At 48.1% G+C, this 23,768-nt stretch overlaps 1 protein-coding gene across 10 annotated transcripts in view; it reads right to left on the bottom strand.

The window, feature by feature from the left end:
- EPN2 (epsin 2) overlaps nt 1–23,768 on the bottom strand; it is an 85,256-nt gene that overhangs the window by 45,754 nt on the left and 15,734 nt on the right. For all 10 annotated transcript variants that reach the window (XM_077892424.1, XM_077892429.1, XM_077892434.1 and 7 more), the window contains one exon: nt 1,648–2,412. In XM_077892424.1, coding sequence (XP_077748550.1) covers nt 1,648–2,242 — 595 coding nt within the window. In that variant the 5' untranslated portion in view covers nt 2,243–2,412. The remainder of the gene's footprint in view (nt 1–1,647; nt 2,413–23,768) is intronic.

Here is a 23,768-nt window from a genome sequence, read left to right as displayed (position 1 = left end):
TCCAGACCCCCAGGCTCCTGCACCTGCACCATCCCACAAGCTACCGATGAATGGGATGCTGTTTCAGCCCTTGCTTTGTATCCTCTGGCTTCTTGAGAAAAATGATGGTAAAAGGCACATGGAGCGCAGAGCTGCTTCCCGTGACTAAACAGCACAGACAGCCGCTTCCCAAAGAGACAGCCGTGGCAGTGTGAGACCAACTCGACCCACAACGGGCCTTTTCTGGGGATGGAGAGGCGGCATGAGATAAACAACTTCGCTTGTCACAGGGCAATCTTCAATTTTTGGTGCAACCTGACCCAGAAGGAGATGCAGGTCACATTTTGTTTCAGGTAGTTTCGTGAAGATTGCAACCTTCCCTTAAACAGTTCAAACTAAGAGGGAAACAACTAACTAGAAACAGGGTCAAGAAAAATGCTAACTTGTCCAAGCCTGATAATAATTTGGAATTCCTAGAGACAGTCTGACTTGGGTATGCAAATCTCCCAATCGACACATTTCTCAAAATGCTGCTGGTGGCAGTACGATGTCAAACTGAAGCCTGCGAGCAGGAAACATCAGGAGGTGGCCTAGTAACAGAGCCACTGACTAATAAATAAGGATCAACAGGAGTTTGCTGGGCGACAACTTCCTTTAAAAAGAAAAAAATGTTCTGTTCTGCTGACACAGCGTTACTGATTCCAAAAAGAAAGAGTGTATGGGGGCCTGCACTTTTGTTTTTACAGCCAGAAGATACAATTTGCACCTCCCCCACCCCAACAGGCACCCAGGGCGACCTATCTTGACACTGCACTGGGAAAGCTGAGAGGCACCGGTTCCCGGGCCCACTTTTAGTGAATGGCCAGGACGCCAACATGGCTCACAGAGACCAGCTGGCATCAGGCCCCGAACTCCACTTCCCTTCCCTGAAATCTCGTCCGAATGTGGGGCTAAGACCCAGCTTCCGCTGTGTGTGTCCCTGCCCACATGCACAAATGAGAAAAAGAGAGTAGCCCCACCCAGTGCAGACCCAGCCATGCAAGCAAATCACTAGGAGCTGTCGTCCACATGTTGAAAGAGGAGGCCCCGCTCATGCTACCACCTGCAGAGGTCTCTGCCTTCTCCCTCTCTCACTGAGACAGAAACATCCTTTCTCACTGCCCTGTGATTGCTGAAGGAGAATAACACTGAGCCAGTCAGGAGACCCACAGCCCAGTCACTGGGACATTTAATAGGAGATTAAAGAAACAAAATTATCAAAAAGGAGCGTTCATTTCCTCCACCTACCAAACACCATCAACTCCCCACAGTTTGTGCAACAGGCCAATTGCTTGGCTCCAAACCTTCTCTGAGCAGGAAGAGGGGCAGAGCAGACCCACTCCAGGATGGCTGGCCCTGCCCAGATGTACTGAATCAGATCACAGAGTGGCAGAGGGTCTTGAGATCTCTAAGCCAGAGCAGCCAAGGGACCAAACAACCCCCAGTCCCATAACTGTAACTGGGTGCAGATCACTGGCATTGTTGTCTGGGCTGCCAAAAGCTGAGAACAGAGGAAAGATGCGAGCTCTGGCTTAGCCCGAGGGCACCCACCCTGCCTGTCGCCCAGTACTTCTGGGCCTGTAACCGACAATACTCTGGCAAGGGGTGGGGAGTACTTCCCCTACTCACAGCCATGGTAGGAGGCCGGCGACCCCCCGGCCTTGCCATATTCCTGCTCTGAGTAGCTGGTGGAGAGGTTGGGCTGGCTGGAGCCTCGGCCGAAGGTGATCTGGTTGCTGCTCATGCCGGTGGCCACCTGGGCCATGCGCTCTTTGGTTTTGAGAGCCTGGGCCCTCTCGGCCTTCAGCCGCTCCTCATCCTTGAGGAGGGCTACCAGCTGCTTTGACTTCTCGCGTACATTGATGCCCTGGTCCTTGCCGTCACGGTCAATGTACTGGAAGTCCTTCAGGGTCTGGATGGCAAAGATGTTCTCCCGACACTGCTGGGCCACCCGCTCGGAGCCTGTCTTGATGAGGTAGTCCAGCAGCGTCAGCGCCTTGTACACATGCCGCCAGTTCTTGCCGTGGTCGTTGAGCCGCTTCCACACCATGCTCATGATCTCTGAGAAAGCCACCACGTTGTAGGTCAGGTCAGCGATCTCCGTCATCAGAGAGCTGGACGGGCCCCACGGATCATTGGACGTGGCTTCTCGCACTTTTATTTCAGCCTCTGAATAATTGTTCACAATGTTTTTCATTTGCCGTCTGATAGAGGAAGTCGCCATTTTTATGGTCTTTGTGACAAAGGTAAAAGCCCTTCAAAGAGAGAGACTTTCCTATGCCAGGGAAGTTCGTGCCCTGTGAAGGTTCAGTCTCTGTAACAGGTATGGAACAAGATCTCGGACGGTCATTTCCTCCGCTGGAGCCTCAGGTCCGAGAAGCCAGAAGCCATGACCTAGAGAAAGAAAGAATAAAAGAAACACACTCCCTGTAGCATGAGCTCCTTCAAGACAACAGATTCTGGCTCAGTCTTTTTTGTAAAAAAAAAGGCAGGTACCAAGGTCTGGTGGGGTTGCGGGGGGAGGGTGAGTACACACACTCCAGCCTCTCAAGGAGGAAAGAGATCCATCTTCTTTTCAAAATTATGACAAGATCAGTATTACAAGTTAATAGTGAATAAAATCTAAACTCAAGGTTAAGCGTTTGGCAGACAAGAAATAAACATTATAACTGTTGTTCTATTTTCAAAACACTTCCACTGGCATGGCTCTTCTGTGGGTTGTATTTTCACTACGTGGCAAAAGCCAGAGACAGAAGAATCCTAACACTGGGGGAAGCTGGTTCTGATAAATTTTAAATTATGTGTGGGAGCAAGAAAGCCTCTCATTTCAGGTATATCTTACCCCAAAAATGCCTATCTATGCCCCCCTTTTAAAGTAATCACTACAGGGGATCCCTGGATGGCTCAGAGGTATAGTGCCTGTCTTTGGCCCAGGGCGTGGTCCTGGAGTCCCACATCAGGCTCCCTGCATGGAGCCTGCTTCTCTCTGCCCCTCTCCCCCCACCCCCTCTCTCTGTCTCTCATGATTAAATAAATAAAAAAATTTTTTTAAAGATTTTATTTATTTATTTATGAGAGAGACAGAGAGAGAGAGAGAGGCAGAGACATAGGCAGAGGGAGAAGCAGGCTCCATGCAGGGAGCCCGACGTGGGACTCGATCCCGGGTCTCCAGGATCACACCCCGGGCTGCAGGCGGCGCTAAACCGCTGCGCCACCGGGGCTGCCCTAAATAAATAAAATTTTTAAAAATAAATAATCGCTACACCTAACGTGTAGCTTGAACTCACAACCCTCAGATCAAGAGTCACATGCTCTTCCAACTGAGCCTGCCAGGTGCCCCTAAAATGCCTGTCTATGCCTTTAAAATCGTTCAACGCCTGGCTTTGGTCCACTGTGCTTCTACCTGCCCCGGGCATTTTCTGTGACCACTTTTCTCCTGACTTTTTATAAAGGTTTCCAACTACTCTTAGAGAGCACAGCCAAGGCCCTCCACCAGCTTTCAAAGTCTCCAGCACCTGGCCTGAGCTAATACAACCGTAGAAATTCTCTCTTCCCCTCACTTCAGAGAGGGGAAAAACTGAGGCCCAGGATTTCACATTAACAGACCCTCCCAGCCCTATGCCACAAACACAAATTCCTAATCCATAGAAGAAACATTTACTGAGCTCGAGCAGGGTCTGCATTTCTGACAGTTGACTCTGGCCCATGAGTTTGGTCTTTCTTGTTCACCAGTGAGCACCCAACAATATGCCCGACACGGATGTAAATGCTGGTGAATGAATTTACAAAACAGATGAACAACAGCATCCGTGTCCTCAGAAAGGCCACAGTCTGGCAGGGGATAGAAGTGAGCACAGGGCACCTGAGGGTGCAGCTGGCTGTTGGGGGCTGCGAAGGCAGGTGAGGGAAGGAGCTTCGGCCAGAAATAACTCTGAGTATGTCTTCAAAGCTGAAAAGACCTGACGGGTGGGAGGAAGTGGTAATGCAGACTATTCTTCATCCATAAAATGAGGAAACTGAGGTCCAGAAGACTCGGGGATTGCCCAAGATAGAGCAGCATAGCTGGGGTCTGGACGCAAGCCAGAACCCTCCCCTTGCCTATCCCCCACTACCACCTGTGGGGCTCATTCTGGGCTCTTCTGGCTGTCAAGGAGCCTTGGACCTGGCTCTACTTCACTTACTGCTCAGGAAAACCCTCCAAGTAAGGTAGAGATGGGGAGCTCGGGGACCTCAAGTCACGAGGTCTGCTGACTAAGGTCACCTCCTCCAAAGCAGCCCATGCAGCCAGGGGCCTGCTACTTCCTCCCTCCTCGTGCAGGACCCTTACTCTCCATCGAGCTGTGAGCTGTGGTGCTGCTTCTGCCAGAGAAACAATGGATGGCCTCCTCCGTCCTCATCTAAAGCCTCTGACAGGCAGTGGGAACATCCACAGAAATAAATAAGTAAACAAAAAAGTTAGAGGTGAGGGGAGCCACAGGAAACACAAAGATCACTTATCACATATGACCATACAAATAAGAGACAGCTCATAAAATTTCATCCTGGTGACAATCAATAATACATCTGCTATGGCTAACAAGGCCTCCTATCCAGCCTCAAATATGCCAAGAATTCTGTCTCCACCTGAAGCCACAGAATGGGGCTTCGGCAGAAGGCCGGCATGCTCTGCCTCTCCACTGATCTGGCCAGCTCTCATAAATCCTCTAAAGCCTGTCAAAGGACCAGGGATAAAAATTTTCCCGGTGAACTGCACATTTGATTTAGTTTGGTTTTTCATTCACAGCAACATTCACTGCTGGCAGAGATGGGATGGGCCTTAAAAAGCCAAAAAGAACACTTTGATTTTTTAATGAGCATCTCCCAGCTTAAAGTGCAAACACTCATCAAAAACAGCGGTAACATTCAGATGTACTTAATGTCCAGGGGCTCTAGGATGTGCCAGGGATCACCAAGCACTTCCATTTGTCACTCCATCTGGTGCACGGCAGGTATGACCATCCCACCCTCTGAGAAGCAGGAGGAACTGAGATCCACTGCTGAAGAGATCCTCAGCCACCTTCCTACAGGTCAGGAAGCAGCTTTGACTAAGCATCACAGCAAATGGTCTTCCTGGTAAAAAGGCCTCAAACAGTTGGCAATATATTGAAAAAAATAATAATAATAATAATTTCCTGAGGGAGAAACGATGCCCCAGGCTGTGTTGCCCTTCTTCTGGTCCAGCCATCTGAGACCCAGTGTCCTCCTAGGGAGAGGTCAGGGAGAGGCCATGAGGCCCAACCAGCCAGGGCACCCACTGAGCCTCCTAGGCCTTCGGTGGCAAAGAAAAGACATCAATTCTTCTGATCAAGGGCCAGAGCTCCTCTGGGAAAGGAGTTCCGAACTGAGAAATCAGGGCTAGGAACCAAGGCAGGGGTTTTCTCTAACAGGCTCAGCTTGCAAAGACATCTGTTAGCAGACTCTTTCAACTATTTAGGGCTTAAGAAAAAGAAAAAAGCTAATAAAACATTTCTTACAGTCAGAAAAATATATAAAGACTTTATCATTTGAATGGCTACCTGCTATTTTCTTAAAGCTATAGACAAGAGCGGCTTTCAGGACAGGTACATGGTGAGGAGATCAGGGGATAGGAAATTCCTGATAGGAGAAAAGGACACCAAAGGCGCCTCCATAAAACCATATTCAAGGCCATCTGGGTGACGCACCTTGCCGGAGACTTTGGAGACTTGACACCTCCAATTCCAGCCATGAGAGAAGCCAGCTACACATGAGTGGGCTGCAGGACCATAGCCCTGGCTGTGTGCACATGAGGCTCTCCCAGGCAGCTCCAAGACAGGGACCTGGGTGGCTCCATCATACTTGTCCATGTGGACCTCAGACCGCACTCTTCCCATTTTAAAACTTCTCCCCCTCAACCTCAGGACCAGACTGTCAACACCTAAATATCTCTTCTCCCAGCAAACATCTGTCAGGCACTCCCTCCCAAAAGCCAGGCCTGAACACTCTCCATTCTCAAGGATACACCCTGTGCTATTTCCAGAACCTAAGTTTTGTTTTGTTATTGCTTTTTTGAACGGTGTGCATGCTCCGCCTCCCAAACTTTCCCTCTCAATCTGCCAGTTTTCTTCCGTTTCCAGCTTGCTGAGCCTTGAACTAACTAGCAGAGGATCGTGTGTTACCGCCTGAGCTCTTCACTCAAGCTTGGGAAGCTGTGGTCAGCTCACAAACACCCCATCATTTATTAGAAGCTTCCACTCAGGGCACCGCCTTCAGTCCAGGGCATGATCCTGGAGACCCAGGATCGAGTCCCATGTCAGGCTCCCTGCATGGAGCCTGCTTCTCCCTCTGCCTCTCTGTGTGTCTCTCATGAATAAATAAATAAAATCTTAAAAAAAAAAAAAAAGAAAAAGAAAAAGAAAGAAGCTTCCACTCAGATATGGAGAAGGCGGGAGGATGGGGGGTGGTGCTGGGGACTGCCAAAACAAGAGGGAAAAATAAACTTTGTTAAAGTTTAAGCTAAGATGGCAAAAAAAAAAAAAGGGGGGGGGGTTGTTTTCATGAATTAAAGACTGACAACCCAGGGGACAAATGCCATAAAAACATCAGTATCTAGAAATGCCTTCAGAAATGGGAGTTCTATCGGGGCGCCTGGGTGGTTCAGTTGGCTAAGTGTCCAACTCTTGATTTCAGCCCAGGTCATGATTTCAGGGTCATGAGATCAAGCCCCATGTCTGGCTCTGCACTGGGCGTGGAGTCGGCTTGAGAGTCTCTCTCCCCCCCCACAACTCGCTGCTCACATGTGCTCTCCCTAAAAAGAAACTTTAAAAACTGTAAAAATTAAAAAATAAAACAAATTGAGGTCTATCATCAGGAATTACTTAGAACTATTTCATTACATAAGAGATAAAATCTGTACAATTCTGTTACAACTTTAAATATTTTCTGGATAGAGACAAGTTGGAATTTCTATTCAAAGCAAATGCATTTTTCTGCACAGTAGCCAGAGGACGTCCATTTACTTTCCTGGATGGGATGACCAGGGGCCCCTACCTTACCTCCAGCCCCACTCTAGCCCCAGCCCTGAACAGCCTGTTTTGAAACTGTATTAACCATTCATTTTATTAAGAATCAAGGCTTCTGATTCACGTGATAACCACCAGTAACCTCACTGAGTTGATAAAACCCAAAAAAAGGCAAAGAAGCTGAGTATTTCAGCTGGCCTAGGGAAGTCTCACCATGTGCAATGCACATCTCTGTCAGGTCTTCCAAAAGGCCCTCGGGAGCTCTGAAGACTTTGCATCAAAAGCCTGTCTATTCGGTATGGAAGGGAACACTCATTTTTGTACAGTCAGGTTCCAGTACTAGAAAAGGTTCTTTAAGCCAAAGGAATATTTCGTTTCTGTCCTGGAAACGGAACCTGCTGTTTCTGCCTATGCAACATCTATATCCTCCTGAGAAAGATCCCTGGTCTTCTATAGGGGACATGGCCAGGCACAGGCCCAGTCCAGGCTCCACCAATCCTAGTACCACAGGCCCCCACCACGGTGGCTCGACCAGGAGCAGGTGGACGATCCAGGCTGGGCTGTCTGAGCTGTTAGAAGCTACCACAGGGCCTGGGTTTCCCTAAGTTTAAAAGTGATGCTGGAGAAAACAGAGCAAAGGGCAGGAGAAGGAGTGACAGAGAACACGGCTGGAACCTCTACGTCCACTTGTGCCTGAAGCCATTCATTCCCTGCATAATCAGCAGCCGGAGCCCACATGGTCATCTATAACCTACAGCACTGTGCGCTATGCAACAAGCGTCCTGAGAGCAGAAAAGCCGGCCACAGCTGAAAACCAGATGTACAGCGAGGGCCCCCTTCACCAGAGCCTCCAACAGGGCCTCACAGAGAAGTGCAGGGATACCAACCAGACTCTGCTCAGTCACACCTGACCTGTGAGCTCAGGCTGACCGAGAAGCTGCGTCCTTCCCAGGGAGGCCTGTCACCTGGGCCAAGGTCTGGCCAACACTCTTTTCAGAGTGGCCTATGATGGTGACCCATAAAGTGAGAGCTGGATCATCACATTTACAGGGGGCAAGCCGGGGAAGAAAAATTCTGGCATGTTTGAAAATACAACCAGAATTCAAAAGACACTGGAGACTGGAATTAGACTGAATGAAACAGGCCAACAGGACAAAACTAAACAAACAAAAACTTCCAAGGCTAGAGTGTGGTCCCTGGAGGCAAGAAGAATTCCATCAAAACCCACTCCAAGGGTTTGTGGAACTGGGTGGGGAAATTCTTTCCGAATCCACAGTTCCATCAGGACAGAAATAAGAGGCCCTCTCGGGCATTCAGAGCAGCCCAGGTGGGTCCCAGCTCAGAGCCTGCAGGACTCTCGGCCGCTGTGCTTCTGGGACACAGAGGCAGGATACTCCCCCCATCCATTGTGGTCTCCCCACATCCTTAAGGAAGTTTTGGCAGTGGCTTTTCAGGGATCAGGGACCATTATCAGGGTCAAGACCAGCTATGAGAGAAGAGCAACAACTGTTTCTCCCTACTCCCCAAAACCAGTCATGGGTCAACTGATACTGGCTGTGACAGTCCAGTCAAGATCAGTAAATGTCATTGAGTGAAATGATCAGAAAGTCACCTCCGCAGATGACAGCTCAAACTATCTGTGCCTGGCGGCCTCCTATGACATCACATGTACCTCACATGTCTTAAGGCAAATGACAGGGAGGGCTGCGGGAAGGAGGAACTGCCACCTTTCCTGCAGCGTTGCACCAGTGGGGCTCACTCTCAGCCATATATCGAAAGCTCCTGGGGAGATGATTCAAAATTCCATACACACAGCAACTGGAGGCAGCACTGAGAGGATCTGACCAAGCTCCCATGGTGACTTAAGTATCTTGAAGGAAGTGCCACAGTGTCACCATATGACACACACAAGCACTAAGTTTGTGAAACACTGTGCAAGCCTTGATTAGTTGACTTTAATTTTCCTTTGCATGCAATCCATGCATGAGGAAGCATCTCCACCTTCTCAGTGGGGAGAAGAGTACCACGACCATTACAAGGAGGCTCAGTCAGGGGGTAGCTGAGACCACAGCTCACATGACCAAATGGAGCCAGCTTCCCAGAAGACAACGGTCCAGTTAGGACAATATGGACAGTGCCACATTCTTCTCCACAGTCATCATTTCAGCCGAAAAGAGAAAGGACTATTATGACTCTGCATCAACCAAGCTAGCAATAACTCAGAGCCTCATAACCAATGCTCACACAGAGGGGAGAAATGAAAAGGAGAAAACAAAACAAAAAAACATCCTCTACATTCACCAGAAAAAAAAAAATGTTCTCTTCGTTTAACTGAACAGAGCAATCAAATTTTATATCACCATCCAAAAAATGGGACTAAAAAAGACAAAACAAAACAAAACAAAAATCCACTGCATTCGTATACTCAAAGGGTTTTGAGGGAAAACAAACATTTTAGACATGACTTCCAGATGATAAAGCGGGTCAGGCTAAATAGCTTATGCACCTCCCCTTGCTCCCTTCTAGGGGAGGAAGAGCCCAGGGCAGGTGTCCAAGCCTGTGTCTGTTAATCTGCCACCAGGGGGAATTGAAGGGCCCCCGTCCCCCATGCTGGGCAGTGCCAGCCCTCCCCCAAGGCAGAAGGGAGGGCCTCCCACAGAGAGCCTCCTGGGCAGCCTCTGCCAGGATCTGACAGTCACTGGAAAAAGTCAGACAGTCTCCTATAACTTTATGTGTTCTTAATTTTTCCAAAAGCAGAAGTACTGAAAACACACACAAGGAATTTCATTTTTCCTTAAAAACAGGCCCCAAGCACACAGTCTCAGAGAAGAGCAACACCCTGTGGGTGCAGATTACATAGGTATTGAGATGCGGTCATTTTTAAAGATCATGTGAACCAGGGGGCCCCCTGGGTGGCTCAGTCAGTTGAGCATCTGACTCAGTTTTGGCTCACGTTGTGATCTCAGGGTCTTGGGATCAAGCCCCGCGTTCTGGGCTCCGTGCTCAGCATGGAGTCGGCTTGTCCCTCTCCCTCCCCACACTTGTGCACTCCCGTACACACACTTTCTCTCTCTCAAATAAAGAAATAAAATATTTTAATAAATATAAATATGTATATGTACATACACACACACATATATATACACATATATACATATATATATCATGTGAACCAGGGTCAGGAGACCTGCTCTGGTCATTCTGGCTGCACGATGGCCATCTGACACAGCCACTTAGTTTCACTCCCTGATTCAGGAGACAGGGTGTATGGAGCTGTGCCTCCTCTCTCGCACAGGGTCAAGGATCAAACACATTGACAGGTGGACCAAGTCGATGCATAAACATGCCATAAAGGAAAAAAGAATTCTTTACTGCTCCTTATCTCTCTCTTCTGTTCTTTAGAGTAGTTTTGCAAATGACCAATCACAGACAGCATTCTTTAAATCATGCCAAAAGCAAACAATGTGGTGTTGTAGATGCACAGATTCAGGAGACAGGAAACTGGGGATCTAGGTCCGGAGCTGTGACCATTCTGAGGCACCAAGCGAACCAGTGACCAGGCTCCTCACTTCTAAAATGATAGGGTAGAACAGATGCTCTTCTTAAACCCTTCAGTTCCCAAGACCCTCTTTCTGACAAATAGCTCAGTCCCCTGCCATCTCCATGGTGTCACAGGGAGCCCAACCTTCTGACCAGCCCCAACAACAGGTCACGGACTGCAGGGCTAGAATTCTGGCCACAAGCCTAGTGGCAGATGTTTCTCTTGGTCTATGGGGCTCACTGGTGAGCAAAACAGTAGGGCTTCCCTTGGGCCTTTAGAAGTGTGAAGGGTAGCCCACAGAACCCTTCCCTCCTCCCAGCAAGGCAGCTTGTATGTGACCCCTAGGCTAGAGAATCTCTATTTCTAACACTCTGTGACTCTGCCACTAGAAATACCCACTAATAACAGACAGCAATGCCACCCAGAGACTGAGAACCACAGAATGGGGGCATCTGATGGCTCTACACAACCCATCCCACACCATAGGGCAGGCCCAGCTATGGATTACACTTTGATCAGTACAATTTTCCAACTTGAGACATTTGAAAAAAAAATGCAGAGCTGCATGGGAAAATTTAGAATTCCCATGATTTCAGGCTTAATTTAGCCCTGGCTGGTCACTGTGATGGCACTAAGTCCTGGGCTGTCGCCATCCCCTGAGGAGCCAGCAAGAGAGAGAGCTGAAGCAAAGTGAGGGTAAGCTAGGGGTTCCTTTAGCCAGGACCCCACAGACTTGGTTTCAGGCACAGTGGTGACCTAACATTTTTCTCAAAAGGAGCTCAAGATGCTTGGCAAGAGGAGCCTTGCAGGAAAGGTACAGGTATTTCCACCCTTCTAAGTATAAAAGCAAAGCCAGGAGGAAAATGACTGGTTTGCTCATCTCTGCCCTTCAACCTCCTGTTCCAGGAGGGCATATTGGACTCTCCTCGCCACAGCTGTGAAAGAACGAAGCAGATTTCTGTGGGAAGCTGAGGAGTTACTTCCACAGATGTCAGATAGTGACGGCTGGTGTGGATGGACCCTCAAGGCTGGGCCCATTCCCCATCCCCCAGCAGCCAGGGCTGCTGGTGGGGGTGGGGGTCAGGCCAGCGCCCCAGAGACCAGAGGACAGTCTTACCTCAGCAAAAGGAACAAAAGGATAAGCCAAATTATCCTCAACTTGGGCCCTGGGCTACCCTGGGGAAGGTAGAAGACCTGAAGGCTAACTCACTCTGTGCCACAGTGTGCTGTACCCTCTTCTCCGAACACTTTCCTCATTACTGCGATAATCTGCTCACTGTCGCTTCAGAGAAACCTATGTGCCACAAACCAGCTCCTGCCATGCACTCTGCCCACCAGCTGCCTCTTCTGCCTGCATTCTTCCCATGACCATCACCAGACGAGCTTTCTCATTACAGCCCTCTTTAAATATCGCCTCCCCAGAACCACCAGTCACCCTGTCCAATCACCAGCTTCAATTCCCGGCAGAGCCCTGCTCTCTGCTGTGCATTTTGTCACTTGTTTCTCTCCTGTGCCCCCCTGACCTCTGTGAAAGCAGGGTCCTGTTCTGCTCTCCTCTGTGCCTGGAACAGAGCCTGACACACAGTGAGCGCTGGGTAAACCCAGGGGCAACCAGTAAGCAAATTTTACAAGTTATCTCTGATTGTGTCTATTCAGAGACCACCAGAGTGAACACCCGAGGGGCCATTCTCCCAGTTCCTGTTTCCCTTTTTGCTCACTATCACAGGAGGCCAAAACAGCTGCCCTGTTCCACTTGCTGACTACCCACTGATAAACTGCAGATGGGCAGGAACTGCCATGCCTGGAGCTTTGTGGATGCTCACATAAGAGCAGAATCACCAGAGCCCAGGACTCATGGGCAGCATAAGTGCCACAGAGCAGAGACCACTCAATGCCCCTGACAGCCTGGGCTCAAGAGCAAAGCCGGCCAGCCCTGGCCAGCATGCGAGGATCCCCCCTACAACGAGAATTTCTTATCCTGACCACATGAATCTACATCCTTGCCTTTCCAGCTGGGAGATCGGAGACAGATAAATGAGCTCCCCTTCACCTCTACTTCTACACTTGTCAGCTGCAGCGAGGGGGTGCCTAGGGAGACAATGGCAAAGATAACTGGTGTCCAAATATCTGCTTCCTCTCCCCGGCAGGACCAAGGTGAGTACAGCTGTAGGCTGTTACCTGGCACATCTCTCAGGACAACTCAAGAAGAACGTCCAGAGCAGGAGAGGAAGGCCCATGGAAGCCTCTCGGTGAAAAATGTGCTGGGTGGCTAATGGTCTACCAGGGTGGTAGGTCCACTAGCACCTCTTTCCTGACCACAAAGACAACCTGTTAAACATGGTCACCCATTCCAGCTCTGCCCCTTTGTGGCTGGCCTTTCCAAGAAAAGTCTCAGATGTGCTAATTCTCTGATACTAGTAGTTGTGATAGAATAGCCACAGAATAGCAACAGAAAAGAGAAGAGGCTCCTTAAGAGAAGCTAGCAAATACTGAGGTCTGACTGTATGCTGTGCATGATCTAATAACACAAGTATCTTCTCATCAAATCTTCCTAAGGGTCCTAGAGGGAGCAATTATTATTATCCTCATCTTACAGAGAAGGAAACTGAGGCTCTGGGAGGCTCAGAAAGTGGCCCAAGCTGCACTGCCAGCAGGGGTTAGGACCAGGATCTGATCCCAGACCTCTGGCTTCTGGTTCCAGTCTGTGATTCTATTCCTTCTGGTTTCAGACCAATTCAGTGACCAAAGTCATGAGAGCAATGAATTTGTCCCTGCTGAATCTGCAAGTCTAGGAAGGTGCCTCTTGTCTGCATGTTTAAAAGGAAAAAACACCCCTGTTCACCCAGAGGTCCTCTCTCCAGCCAGCTCACCAAGCCAAGTGAGCAGCGGCAAAGATGCTAGAGCTGGAAGGGCTTCAGGACTCACCTGAGCAGATGTCAAGGCCCAGAGCAGTTCAATGCTGTACCAGGATCAGGCCCTGGCATTCCCAGCTCCTATCAGTGTGGCCAACCAAGGAAAGGGGTCTTAATGCTCTTAAAGAAAGCTTCCCCTGGAAATGTGTAAGTTCTAACAAGCTGGTGATACAATGAAATTTGTCAGGGCAGAAGTCTGGAATATCAGAGAGACTCCAAAACTATTTTTTAAATTGTGTTTTAGGGGTGCTTGGGTGGCTCAGTTAAGTGGCTGCCTTCAGCTCAGGTCATGGTCCTGGAATCCTGGGATGGAGCCCTAAATCTGGGCTCCCTGCTCAGTAGGGAGTCTTGCTTCTCCCTCTGCTCCTCCACCTGTTCATTTCCTTTCTCTCAAATACATAAATAAAACTTTTAAAAACAAATACATATATTTTTTTAAATAATTTTTTAAAGTGTTTTAGGGGTGCCTGGGTGACTCAGTCAATTGAGTGTGACTCCTGATCTCAGCTCAGATCTTGATCTCAGGGTCGTGAGTTCGAGCCCCATGTTGCAGCCTACTAAATAAATAAATAAATAAATAAATAAATAAATAAATAAAATTCAAATTTAAAACTGTATTCTTTAGAACCCACATCCTTAAGAAATGATGTTTTTTTTGGCTCTAACCATGTCTCCTACTAAATCAGTTACATCAACTTAACCTAAGAAGTGTGCATTATTCCTTTGAAATTGCTGTTGTCATCTGAAACACCACTCAGAAAAGACCGGGTCTCAATACTGAAAGGTAAACTTCCTTTTTTGGTACAGAACAAAAATATTATTTCCCTCTTTCCTCCTCTGCTGGAGACATTCCCAGTGTTTTATTTACTCTGCAATACTGACTGGATATATTAGGAGGAAATGTTCCTTCTAACTCTTAAATGTCAGAGGCTGCCCCAGAAAAGGCATGAGCAAGCCCTAATGTCTTCTAGCTGTTCCTCTGTTTGCTTAATTTTTTATTATGTACTATTGGATGCATATAAAAGAATTAAGTGCAAACCACATGTGAGGCACAAACAAAAGGAGCCCCGGTGACCCCCACATTCTCAAGGCCTAGAGCATGACCACAATGCCCACCCAGAGGGGTCCTTCCCCTCCCTACTTCCTCTAGCCCAGGCCAACTGCCAGGGTTCTGGGTTCTTCAGTACCTTGCTTTTTAAAAAAGATGATAATTTTACCACAAGTGCTTAAAAACCAAATAATATACGGCCTTCCACAACTTGCTTTTGTCATTCAACACTATGTAGGGTTTGTTTTTCTTTTTTAAGATTTAATTTATTTATTCATGAGAGACACAGAGAAAGAGAGGCAGAGACATAGCAGAGGAAGAAGCAGGCTCCCCTTAGGGGAGCCTGCTGTAGGACTTGATCCCAAGACCCTGGGATCACGACCTAAGCCAAAGGCAGATGCTCAACCACTGAGCCACCCTGGTGCCCTAATACTGTGTTTCTTAGACTCATCCACATTGCTCCATATGGCAAGTTGCGGTCCATCCATTACATTTTCGTATTTAACAATTTACCCACTCACTCTCCTGCCAAGGGACATCTAAACTATTTCCAAATTTTTGTCATCATGAATATGTCTGAAGTCTGGACTGTGCAGGGTATCTCCTGGGACACACGTGCAGAGTTCTTCCAGAGTATGTTTCTAATAGTAGAACTGCTCAGCTCATTTACAGGGTGTGCAAAAGTTCTCTGTGTATTTTAAAAATATCTTTGCTTCCTTCATTTAGAACATCATTTTATCATTAGAGAGCAGACATATAAATGGTTTAGTTGATACCAGGTTCAACAAGTATTCTTCACACTCAGTCTATAAAGAACAATGCCAACAGGCCTGGGGGTGGGGGGTGGTTGCTAGGAGGGCACAAGACATGATTTCTGGCCAGGCGGGGGGTATAACAGATGGGTTTACAAACAAGATCAGGACATGCTGTGGGATATGTCAAGTGCATCTGCATCGATGCTGCTGAAGAATGAGACACGAACAAGTGTATGAGGGGTGAAGGCCATTCAGGCAGAGCAGAGACAGCAAGGTGTATCGGAGTGCAGAGTCCACAGGGAGCTGGCTGGCTGGCTGAGGCTGCAGGAACTCATTCAGCACACTGTAAAATTTGGACCGGCCAACTGTGGTTATTCACTTTCAAGATTCTGCCATATCCTCCCAATAATAATAACAACAACAACAGCTCTGTGGCTAACACAGAGCACTGTGTCATTTAATTCTCACTATATACGGCACTATTGTCCATTTACCATTTTTCTGTAAATCTACTTACTTTTAAACTCAAATACCCACTTTAAGTAATAACATATAAGAGGTATCACTGGTATCACTGCTATGGCATTTTGGAAGGGGGGATTGTTTTGTTCATTTTGTTTTTGAGATATAATTCATAGAGCACAAGATTCACCATCCTCAAGTGTACAGTTCACACTTACAATTTAGCATATTCACAGGGATGAACTGCCATCACTGCTAATTCCAGAATACGGTTATCACCCCAAGAAGGAACTGTATACATGTTATCAATCACTACCCATTTCCCCTCCCCCTGACCTCTGTCTAAGTTCTTTCTCTATGGATTTGCCCATTCCAGACATTTCATATGAATGGAATTCATCCAACCTTTGGCCTTTTGTATCTTTTTCTTTTGCCTAACATGTATGAAAGGTTCATCCATGTTGCATTACATTATCAGTAATACATCCCTTTTTGTGGCTGAATAATTTTCCACTGTGTGGATATACATTTTATTTACCTGCTTTGTTGGAGGATATCTGGGTTGTTTTCCCCGTCTTTGGCTATTACGAATAGTGCTGCTATGAACATTTGCGTCCAAGTGTTTGCACAGACATATGTTTTTAACTCTCCTGGGCATACACTGAAGAGTGGAATTGCTGGTTCGCATGGTAACTCAATATTGAACTTTTTCAACTGCCATAGTACTACAGCATTTTTAAGATAACTTTTAAAATGAGTAACATTCAACTGTGTACCACTTAAAATTATTTTAGGAAATACTGCTAGAGCAGAGCTACGGAAGTTGGCTTTTGTTTTGTTTGGGAGCAGAGGAATGACGCTGTCAGTAGAGTATTTCTGGAATCCTGATCAAGCCACACAGGGTGAGAGGGCCAGGGTGGGGACATGGGAGGATGATATAGACAGGAAGACCACTTAGAACCCACAAGGGAGGCAATGAGGGGAACTGGGGCCTGAATGTGGGTGTGGCAGCAGAACGAAAGGGCAGGAGAGCTCAGACATAAACACAAAGCAGGAGAATCAACACCTGACAGCCAAACATCAGTCTGGGGTGCGAGAGACGGGATGATGTTGCCAGGAGGACAGAGGCAGCCTTAATAGAACACAAAGGTGGGAAGGGTATACAAGTTTCAAGAGAATGAAAGAAGCACGTAGAGGTGCTGGCCAAATAGGAACAAAGCATGAGGAAGGCACAGTGGCAGCTGGCACCTAAGGCTGGGGAGGGATACTGAGGTCTGCACGTTCCCCTGGGAGGGGCAGGTGAGAGGACCGGGGAGAACAGGGACAGGGATGCAACCCAGGAAGCTAGCAGCCACTGGGTGAAGCCCAACAAGTGCCAGGAGGGGATGAGAGACCCGGGAGAATCCCTCAGTACAGGAGAGGGTAATGCTAATCAGCAAGCACAGAGAAGAGATCAGAGGCTGTGGCAAGGAGCATGCTTCTGGGTCCTGTGAGTAGCAGTGGGTGCCTAGGAGGGCAGTGCTTTCTCCTAATGACACCAGTGAGTGGCCTAGACACCCTCAAGGGGAGGCAACACGGAATGTCTCAGACCTGCTGCATCACAGCCTGTACCACTGTGGCAGGCTACCACCCCCCCAACCCCCCCCCACCCTCATCTCAGGACAAAACTGAATCCATCACCCTCAATTCCGCTTCCCACCAGGGATCCTCTGCTGGAGGATCTGCCACCTGCTGCCTGCCTGGGCTTCCGGCTCTCCCTCCACTTCTCTCTCTTTCCTCCCACGACCTCTGGACTGTAGCTCTCGGGGACAGAGGCCTCGACTGTCTCCACACTGCTGCCTGCCTCACAGGGCCTGGCACAGCGCCTGGTACACATCTGCCACAGGGATGAATGACTCCACGGGCCCCGAGTCCAGCCCCACCTGCTCACACACTGCCCCCCCCCCCCACCTCTGTGTTCCTCTCCATACCCCAACCAAGCCTCCAAATACTCATACAGAATATAAAACACGACCTGTCAATACTGTGGTTTAGAAATAATGGCTCGGCAGACTGGAAAGATGGCTGCTCTCCCCACCACTTTTCGGTCACCTCACAGAATGTCCATTTTCTCTGGAAATAGGAATGGCAGCCCTCAAGACACCACAAGACAGTGGACAGGAACAGGCTGTGAGAATGGAGGTGAAAGCTTTTCCTTCTGGTAGTTTCCATGCTTGCCCACATGCTTAGCGGGCCCGTGGCCCCTTGCCACCATACCCCCCAACCCAGAAGAAGAGTAAAACAGGACTAGGCAGAGGGGGGCATGGGGTGGGGGAGGATTTGGGAGTCAATTTCACACTAAATTGAACAGGCAAAAACAAACAGCAATCTGCAAACCATGTCATTTTTTTTTAAATTCTTAATGATTAAAGTATGCTACCAAATGTCAAAACACACAAGCCAAAAAGAAATTAGAGTTGCTATTTTCCTTTTGGTTTTATCTCCATTAGCCAAACGCTTTTGTTCAAACAATGTTTACATTGCCATTGTCCTACTTTGTTTAGAAAAATAATAAAAAGGGAGTGTTTCCAGCATGGAGGGCTGAGGGTGGACACAAATCTGCCCAGTTTCTCCTGGGCCCAGAAAACACCCCAGTTGAGAAATTTGTTGCGCCAGAGGCTGAGGAAGAACTGTTTACTTGCCTTGGAGTATTCACTGGCCACGTCAATACCAACCTCCTCCTCCTTCGGCCACCCTGGGGATAACCAGGCCATGAGAACAGGGCAGTCCTTCAGCACATTTATGCCTCACAAGGAAACCGTGAACCAGAGCCCTGGGGACGGCCTGGGGATGGCCAGGGGATAGCCACTGGGTGACAGCAGGCTCAGCTGCAACTCAACTTACTCAGTGCCTCCTAGGTCCCAGAATTCTGCAGGGGAGGCATTTTACAGGTGAGAAATGAGAGGGTGAGTGACATGGAGCATGAGCTGGGGTGAGGTCTGCATCCCCTCCATGAAGCCACACCACTTCCTGTGAAAACTCAGATGAGCCCAGCCCTAAACCAGGTGAGGCTCTCTCTCTCCTCTCTCATACTATCACACCATCACCAGGTGCTCACTCCTAAGCTGCTCCTGGGACGATCTGAGGCCTTCTCACCAACCAGCTTTCAAGGCCAACCCATTTCATTCGGGTAATTTTTTTTTTTTTTAAGATTTTATTTATTTATTCATGAGAGACACAGAGAGAGGCAGAGACACAGGCAGAGGGAGAAGTAGGCTCCCTGTAGGGAGCCTGACATGGGACTCGATCCCAGGACCCCGGGGATCATGACCTGAGCCAAAGGCAGACACTCAACCACTGAGCCATCCAGGCGTCCCTCATTCCAGGTAATTTCTACCCCAGAGCTCCTACCTAATGAACACTTCCTGGCCTGACCTATCCACACAGAACCGCTGTCCTGGGTCCCACGAATACCCACTGCTCTTCTCCGTAGTAATGAGTTCTACTCGCCAAGTATTTCCAGTTCAAGTCCTTCTGCATTTCCCCACCCCAAAGTCAGTCATGGCAGGGGCCATAAAATGTGCTAGAAGTAACGGGTGGCATTTTTCTGTCAAAGTTTGAAAGCCAGTGTGCGATTCTCCAAACTCCCTTCCCAAGGTGGTGGTGACAGTGGAGGCCTGAGGCCAAGATGGAGCCTCCTATTTACCCAAAAGGAGAACATGTCCATGCACAGACCTGTGCACTGATGTTCACAGCAGCATTGCTTCTAACAGCCAAAAAATGGAAACAGCTTTGCCCATCAACACATGAACGGGTAAACAAAATGTGGTATAGCCATAAAATGGAATATTACTCAGCCTTAAAAAGGAATGGAGCACAGATCCGTGCTACAACACAACGAACTTTGAAAATACACTGAATGAAAGGAGCCAGCCACAAAAGGCTGCATACCGCATAATTCCATTTATAGGAAATGTCCAGAACAGGCAAACCCACAGATTCAGAAAGTAGACTGACAGTTGCCAGAGGCTGATGGGGGCAGTGAGGGGGTGGGGGGGGTGACTGCTTAATGGGTATGAGGTGTTTGAAGAGTGATGAAATGTTGTAAAATAAGAGTATGCTGACGGTTGCATAACTCTGAATATACTAAAAACTACTGAGCAGTATATTTCAAACGAGTGAACTTTATTGCATGGTGTATAAATTATGTATCAATAAAGCCATTAACAACAACCAAAAAAACCCAAACAAGGTGCCTCCATCAGCCAGGACCCATGAATAACTACCATGACCACACACACTGGACATGTAGCATGACGAGAAATAAAGTTTGCTGTGTCAAGCCACAGAAACGTGAGGGGCTGGTTGTTTTCACAGCATCACGTGGCCCATCCCCATATAGACTCAAAAAGCATCCGCACTATTGTATGTTCATGTTGAAAGCATGTCTGTGGTCAATTCACTTAAAATCCTGGAAGGAAGCCACGGTTGTAGTTCATCCCAATAGAGATCAGACTCTGTCCCAAGGCCACAGTCTGAATCTTTAAACATAGGAGATGGGGGTGGGAGGGAAGTACTTAAAGAATCTGGCCAGATAGATATAATTCCCGGCCTAAGAAATTTTTCCAACTCGTAATGCAACGAAGTAATCTTCCAAAAATATAAAGAGCTCACAGAAATTGAGAAACAACCAATAACCCAAGAAAAAAAAAACGGGAAAAAAACTGTCCACACAAAAATATAAATGGTCCTTAAACATGACATGATTGGCTCACACTTCAGAAAAATGCAAATTAAAACTACACTGAGGACTAGGCAGGCTGAAGCAGTTGGGTTCTTTTATATCAAAATAGCACAACACCAAAAAGGAAGTTGAGAGAACCCCACTCTTTACTACCCAAGCCACACATGAGCCTTCCTGACACCTTGTAACTGTGTGCCTGGCACCAAGTGGAAAATAAACTCCAAGCAGCCAGTAAAACAAAACAAAAACAATTACATTGAGATACTTTTTTACACCTGTCAGGTTGGCAAAAATCCAAACATCTGACTCCACCTTCCCTTGGTGAAGCTGTGGGGAAACAGGTGCTCATACTTGCTGATGGAAGTACAAAGTATAACAAGCACCGAAGAGGGCAATTTGGCAAAATCTATCAAAGTCACAAATGTGTTTACCTCTGACCCGGCAGTGTCCCCGGGGGATGTGACCCTTAAGTCCATCTGCACGTGTGGGAAAGGACACATGGGTAAGACTACTGGATGCAGGCACATTCTGCTGGAAACCCGAATGCCTTTGGATAGGGGATGGAAGTCAAAACAAAACAAGAGACACAACTTTTGTTCCTCCAAAGAAAGGAGTAACTTCACAATACTACATGGCTGAAAGAGAATGACAATTCTCCAAGCCCTGACACAGAAAAGTCTCGAGGCAACAGTGGTAGGTAAACGAGCAAGGTGTAGGATATATGCAGTGTGTTCTTTTCTCCAACAACAAAAAAGAGAAATAAGGGTATAAATGTGTTTATTTGTATAAAGAAAGACCAGAAGGTAGATATCCAAACTACTATATCTCAAAGTATACTTTAAATCTCTTCATTTCAGGCCTATATCAATGTGTTGCTTATTCCAAAAAAAGGGGGGGGGTGGTATCCCTGGTGGCACAGCAGTTTGGCGCCGCCTGCAGCCTGGGGTGTGATCCTGGAGACCTGGGATCAAGTCCCACATAGGGCTCCCTGCATGGAGCCTGTTTCTCCCTCTCCCTGTGTCTCTGCCTCTCTGTGTGTGTGTGTCTATGAATAAATAAATAAAATCTTAAAAAAAAAAAAAAAAAAAAGGAAGCCCTTTCTTCACTGAAAAAACAAAAACAAATCAAAGCTCTTGGACAACAGGTCCCAGATGCTGGTGCCAAGAGCAGCACAGGGCTAAGTGTCAACCAGGTCCTCTGTCCTTTGGCCTGTCAATCTGTTAGAGCCCCACCCCCAGCCCCCTGCCTGCCCCACCACAGTTGGAAAGCAGCAGGAGAGGCACCAGCAAATAGCCCTGCATTGATCTCCAGCAGGCTCCTCACATCTGGAAGACTGTGAAAGCCCTGGCCCTAACCCTTGGTGGCCTTTTGCAGCCGTCCATCCCCCTTTCCAAACTGCACTTTCCCCTGCACGGCCCACAGATCCATGTACCCCCAAACTCGAGCAGGCCTCTCTTAGATCACTAGAGGCAAGGCGAAGGAAGTGAAGAACAAGAAGTTATGAACCCGGGGATCCCTGGATGGCTCAGTGGTTTGGTGCCTGCCTTCAGCCCAGGCGTGGTCCTGGAGTCCCAGGATCAAGTCCCACGTCAGGGTCCTTGCATGGAGCCCGCTTCTCCCTCTGCCTGTGTCTCTGCCCCCCGCCCTCTGTGTGTGTGTATGTGTGTGTCTCATGAATAAATGAATAAAATCTTTAAAAAAACAAAAGAAGAAAAAGAAGAAGCTATGAGCCCCAACTCGTGCAGCAAGTGTGTCCTTAGCACCTGATACCAGCCGGGCAGCAGCAGAGCACTGGGGGATGCATATCCATCAGACTCCACCCCCATCTGCAAAGAGCTCACAAGACAGCCCTTAGGGAGCAGGGAAACACAGAGAGCGGATACCCTACAATAGAAGCCCAAAGGGTACAGGCCAAGCATGGCCTGGAGTGGTCAAGGGGGTGGTCAAGGTGGGCAAGTGGCAGGCAGAGCACATTCCAACCAAAATGAATGGCTCTGCACACAGCTTGGCAAGTGGAGAGAAGAGAGCAGTAAGAGGTGAGGCTAGAAAACAGCATGCAGGCCAAATGGGGATGTGCCCGGGTTGACAGAGATAAGGAAAGTAGACTTCTTCTGCAGGCCCTCCAGGGTGAGGGGAGTCTGGACCTCAGGACCCATCAGAGAACACAAGCTCTCCCACAGGCAGCCTGGGCCTTTCACCTAGAGCACGGCCCTCCTCCCAACCCTCCTCCCCACCTGCGGCCCAGCCAGCTCTGTCCACTAACAGGGAAAGCAGAAAGAGGAAAACCAAAGCTGCAAGCAAGGGACAGGCTTTGGCCCTCAGGGATGATATTCATTTGTCTGGAAATTTCCCTCTGAAGTGACTCAGCACTCAAAAGATGCCAAATCAACGAGAGTAGTGCACTCTCTGGTCTTCAACAAAACAGCAGCAAAGTCGGTATTTCCACACCGCCTACCAGAAGGAGAGCAACCTTAGGCTGACCAATTTAAATTATATTTCCATGAGCCTCACAGGGCAGTGTTTTTAGAAGTCTCATTTCTGAGAGCTCAATTCAGAAGCCAGGTTACAGAATGAGTTTTTTCTCTTAAAAAACACAGTATGTTTCCTTTTTCCAAGGTTTAAATGGATTTCCTCCTTCTTCCAAATTGAAAAAAAAAAAAAGCCAAAACCCTCTGTAATAGCTTTTAAATTTCTATCAAAAAGATTTCTTACGTACCCACCAGTTGGTAGTGTGATGTAGCACACAAATTCAAACCTCAAAGTGACAAGTCTGTACTAAGCCATCCACCGCCACCACCAGGCCCTGGGCTGGACGTGACATGCAGCAGAGCCTGCTCTCCTCCAGGGATATGCAGTCTTGAGGGGAAGCTGACATCTATTCACTAGAGGTGGCTCAGTAACCAGCCAGGGGTGCGTCAAGGACCTTCCACCAACTTGGGAGATCTGTTCACAGGGACTCACAAATAACCCCTTTGCCTGTCCCCATGTGGTGCCAAGGCCAAGGGCCCCAGGAGGAAATGACCCGACATCGACATGTCATGGGTCTCCCTGAAGTGAGTCAGTTGACCCACGACCTAGACCAGCTCTCTGGGTTGGATCAGAGGGAGCTGGTGAGCCTCAGACAAACACATTTCCTAAGGAATTGGCCTGTTTCCTCTTCTGGGGACTTCTGAAAAGAGAGGCAATCAATTGTGTGGAAAGAACAGGCCAACACTCACATCACCATCTCATTATCAGTTCAGCATCACCAAAGGGGAAAGATACATTCAGAGAACAAAATACCTGCCAGC

Source organism: Canis aureus, chromosome 3 (assembly GCF_053574225.1).
Source record: "Canis aureus isolate CA01 chromosome 3, VMU_Caureus_v.1.0, whole genome shotgun sequence".
Lineage (NCBI taxonomy): Eukaryota > Metazoa > Chordata > Mammalia > Carnivora > Canidae > Canis > Canis aureus.
This window is presented reverse-complemented; position numbering and strand designations above follow the sequence as displayed.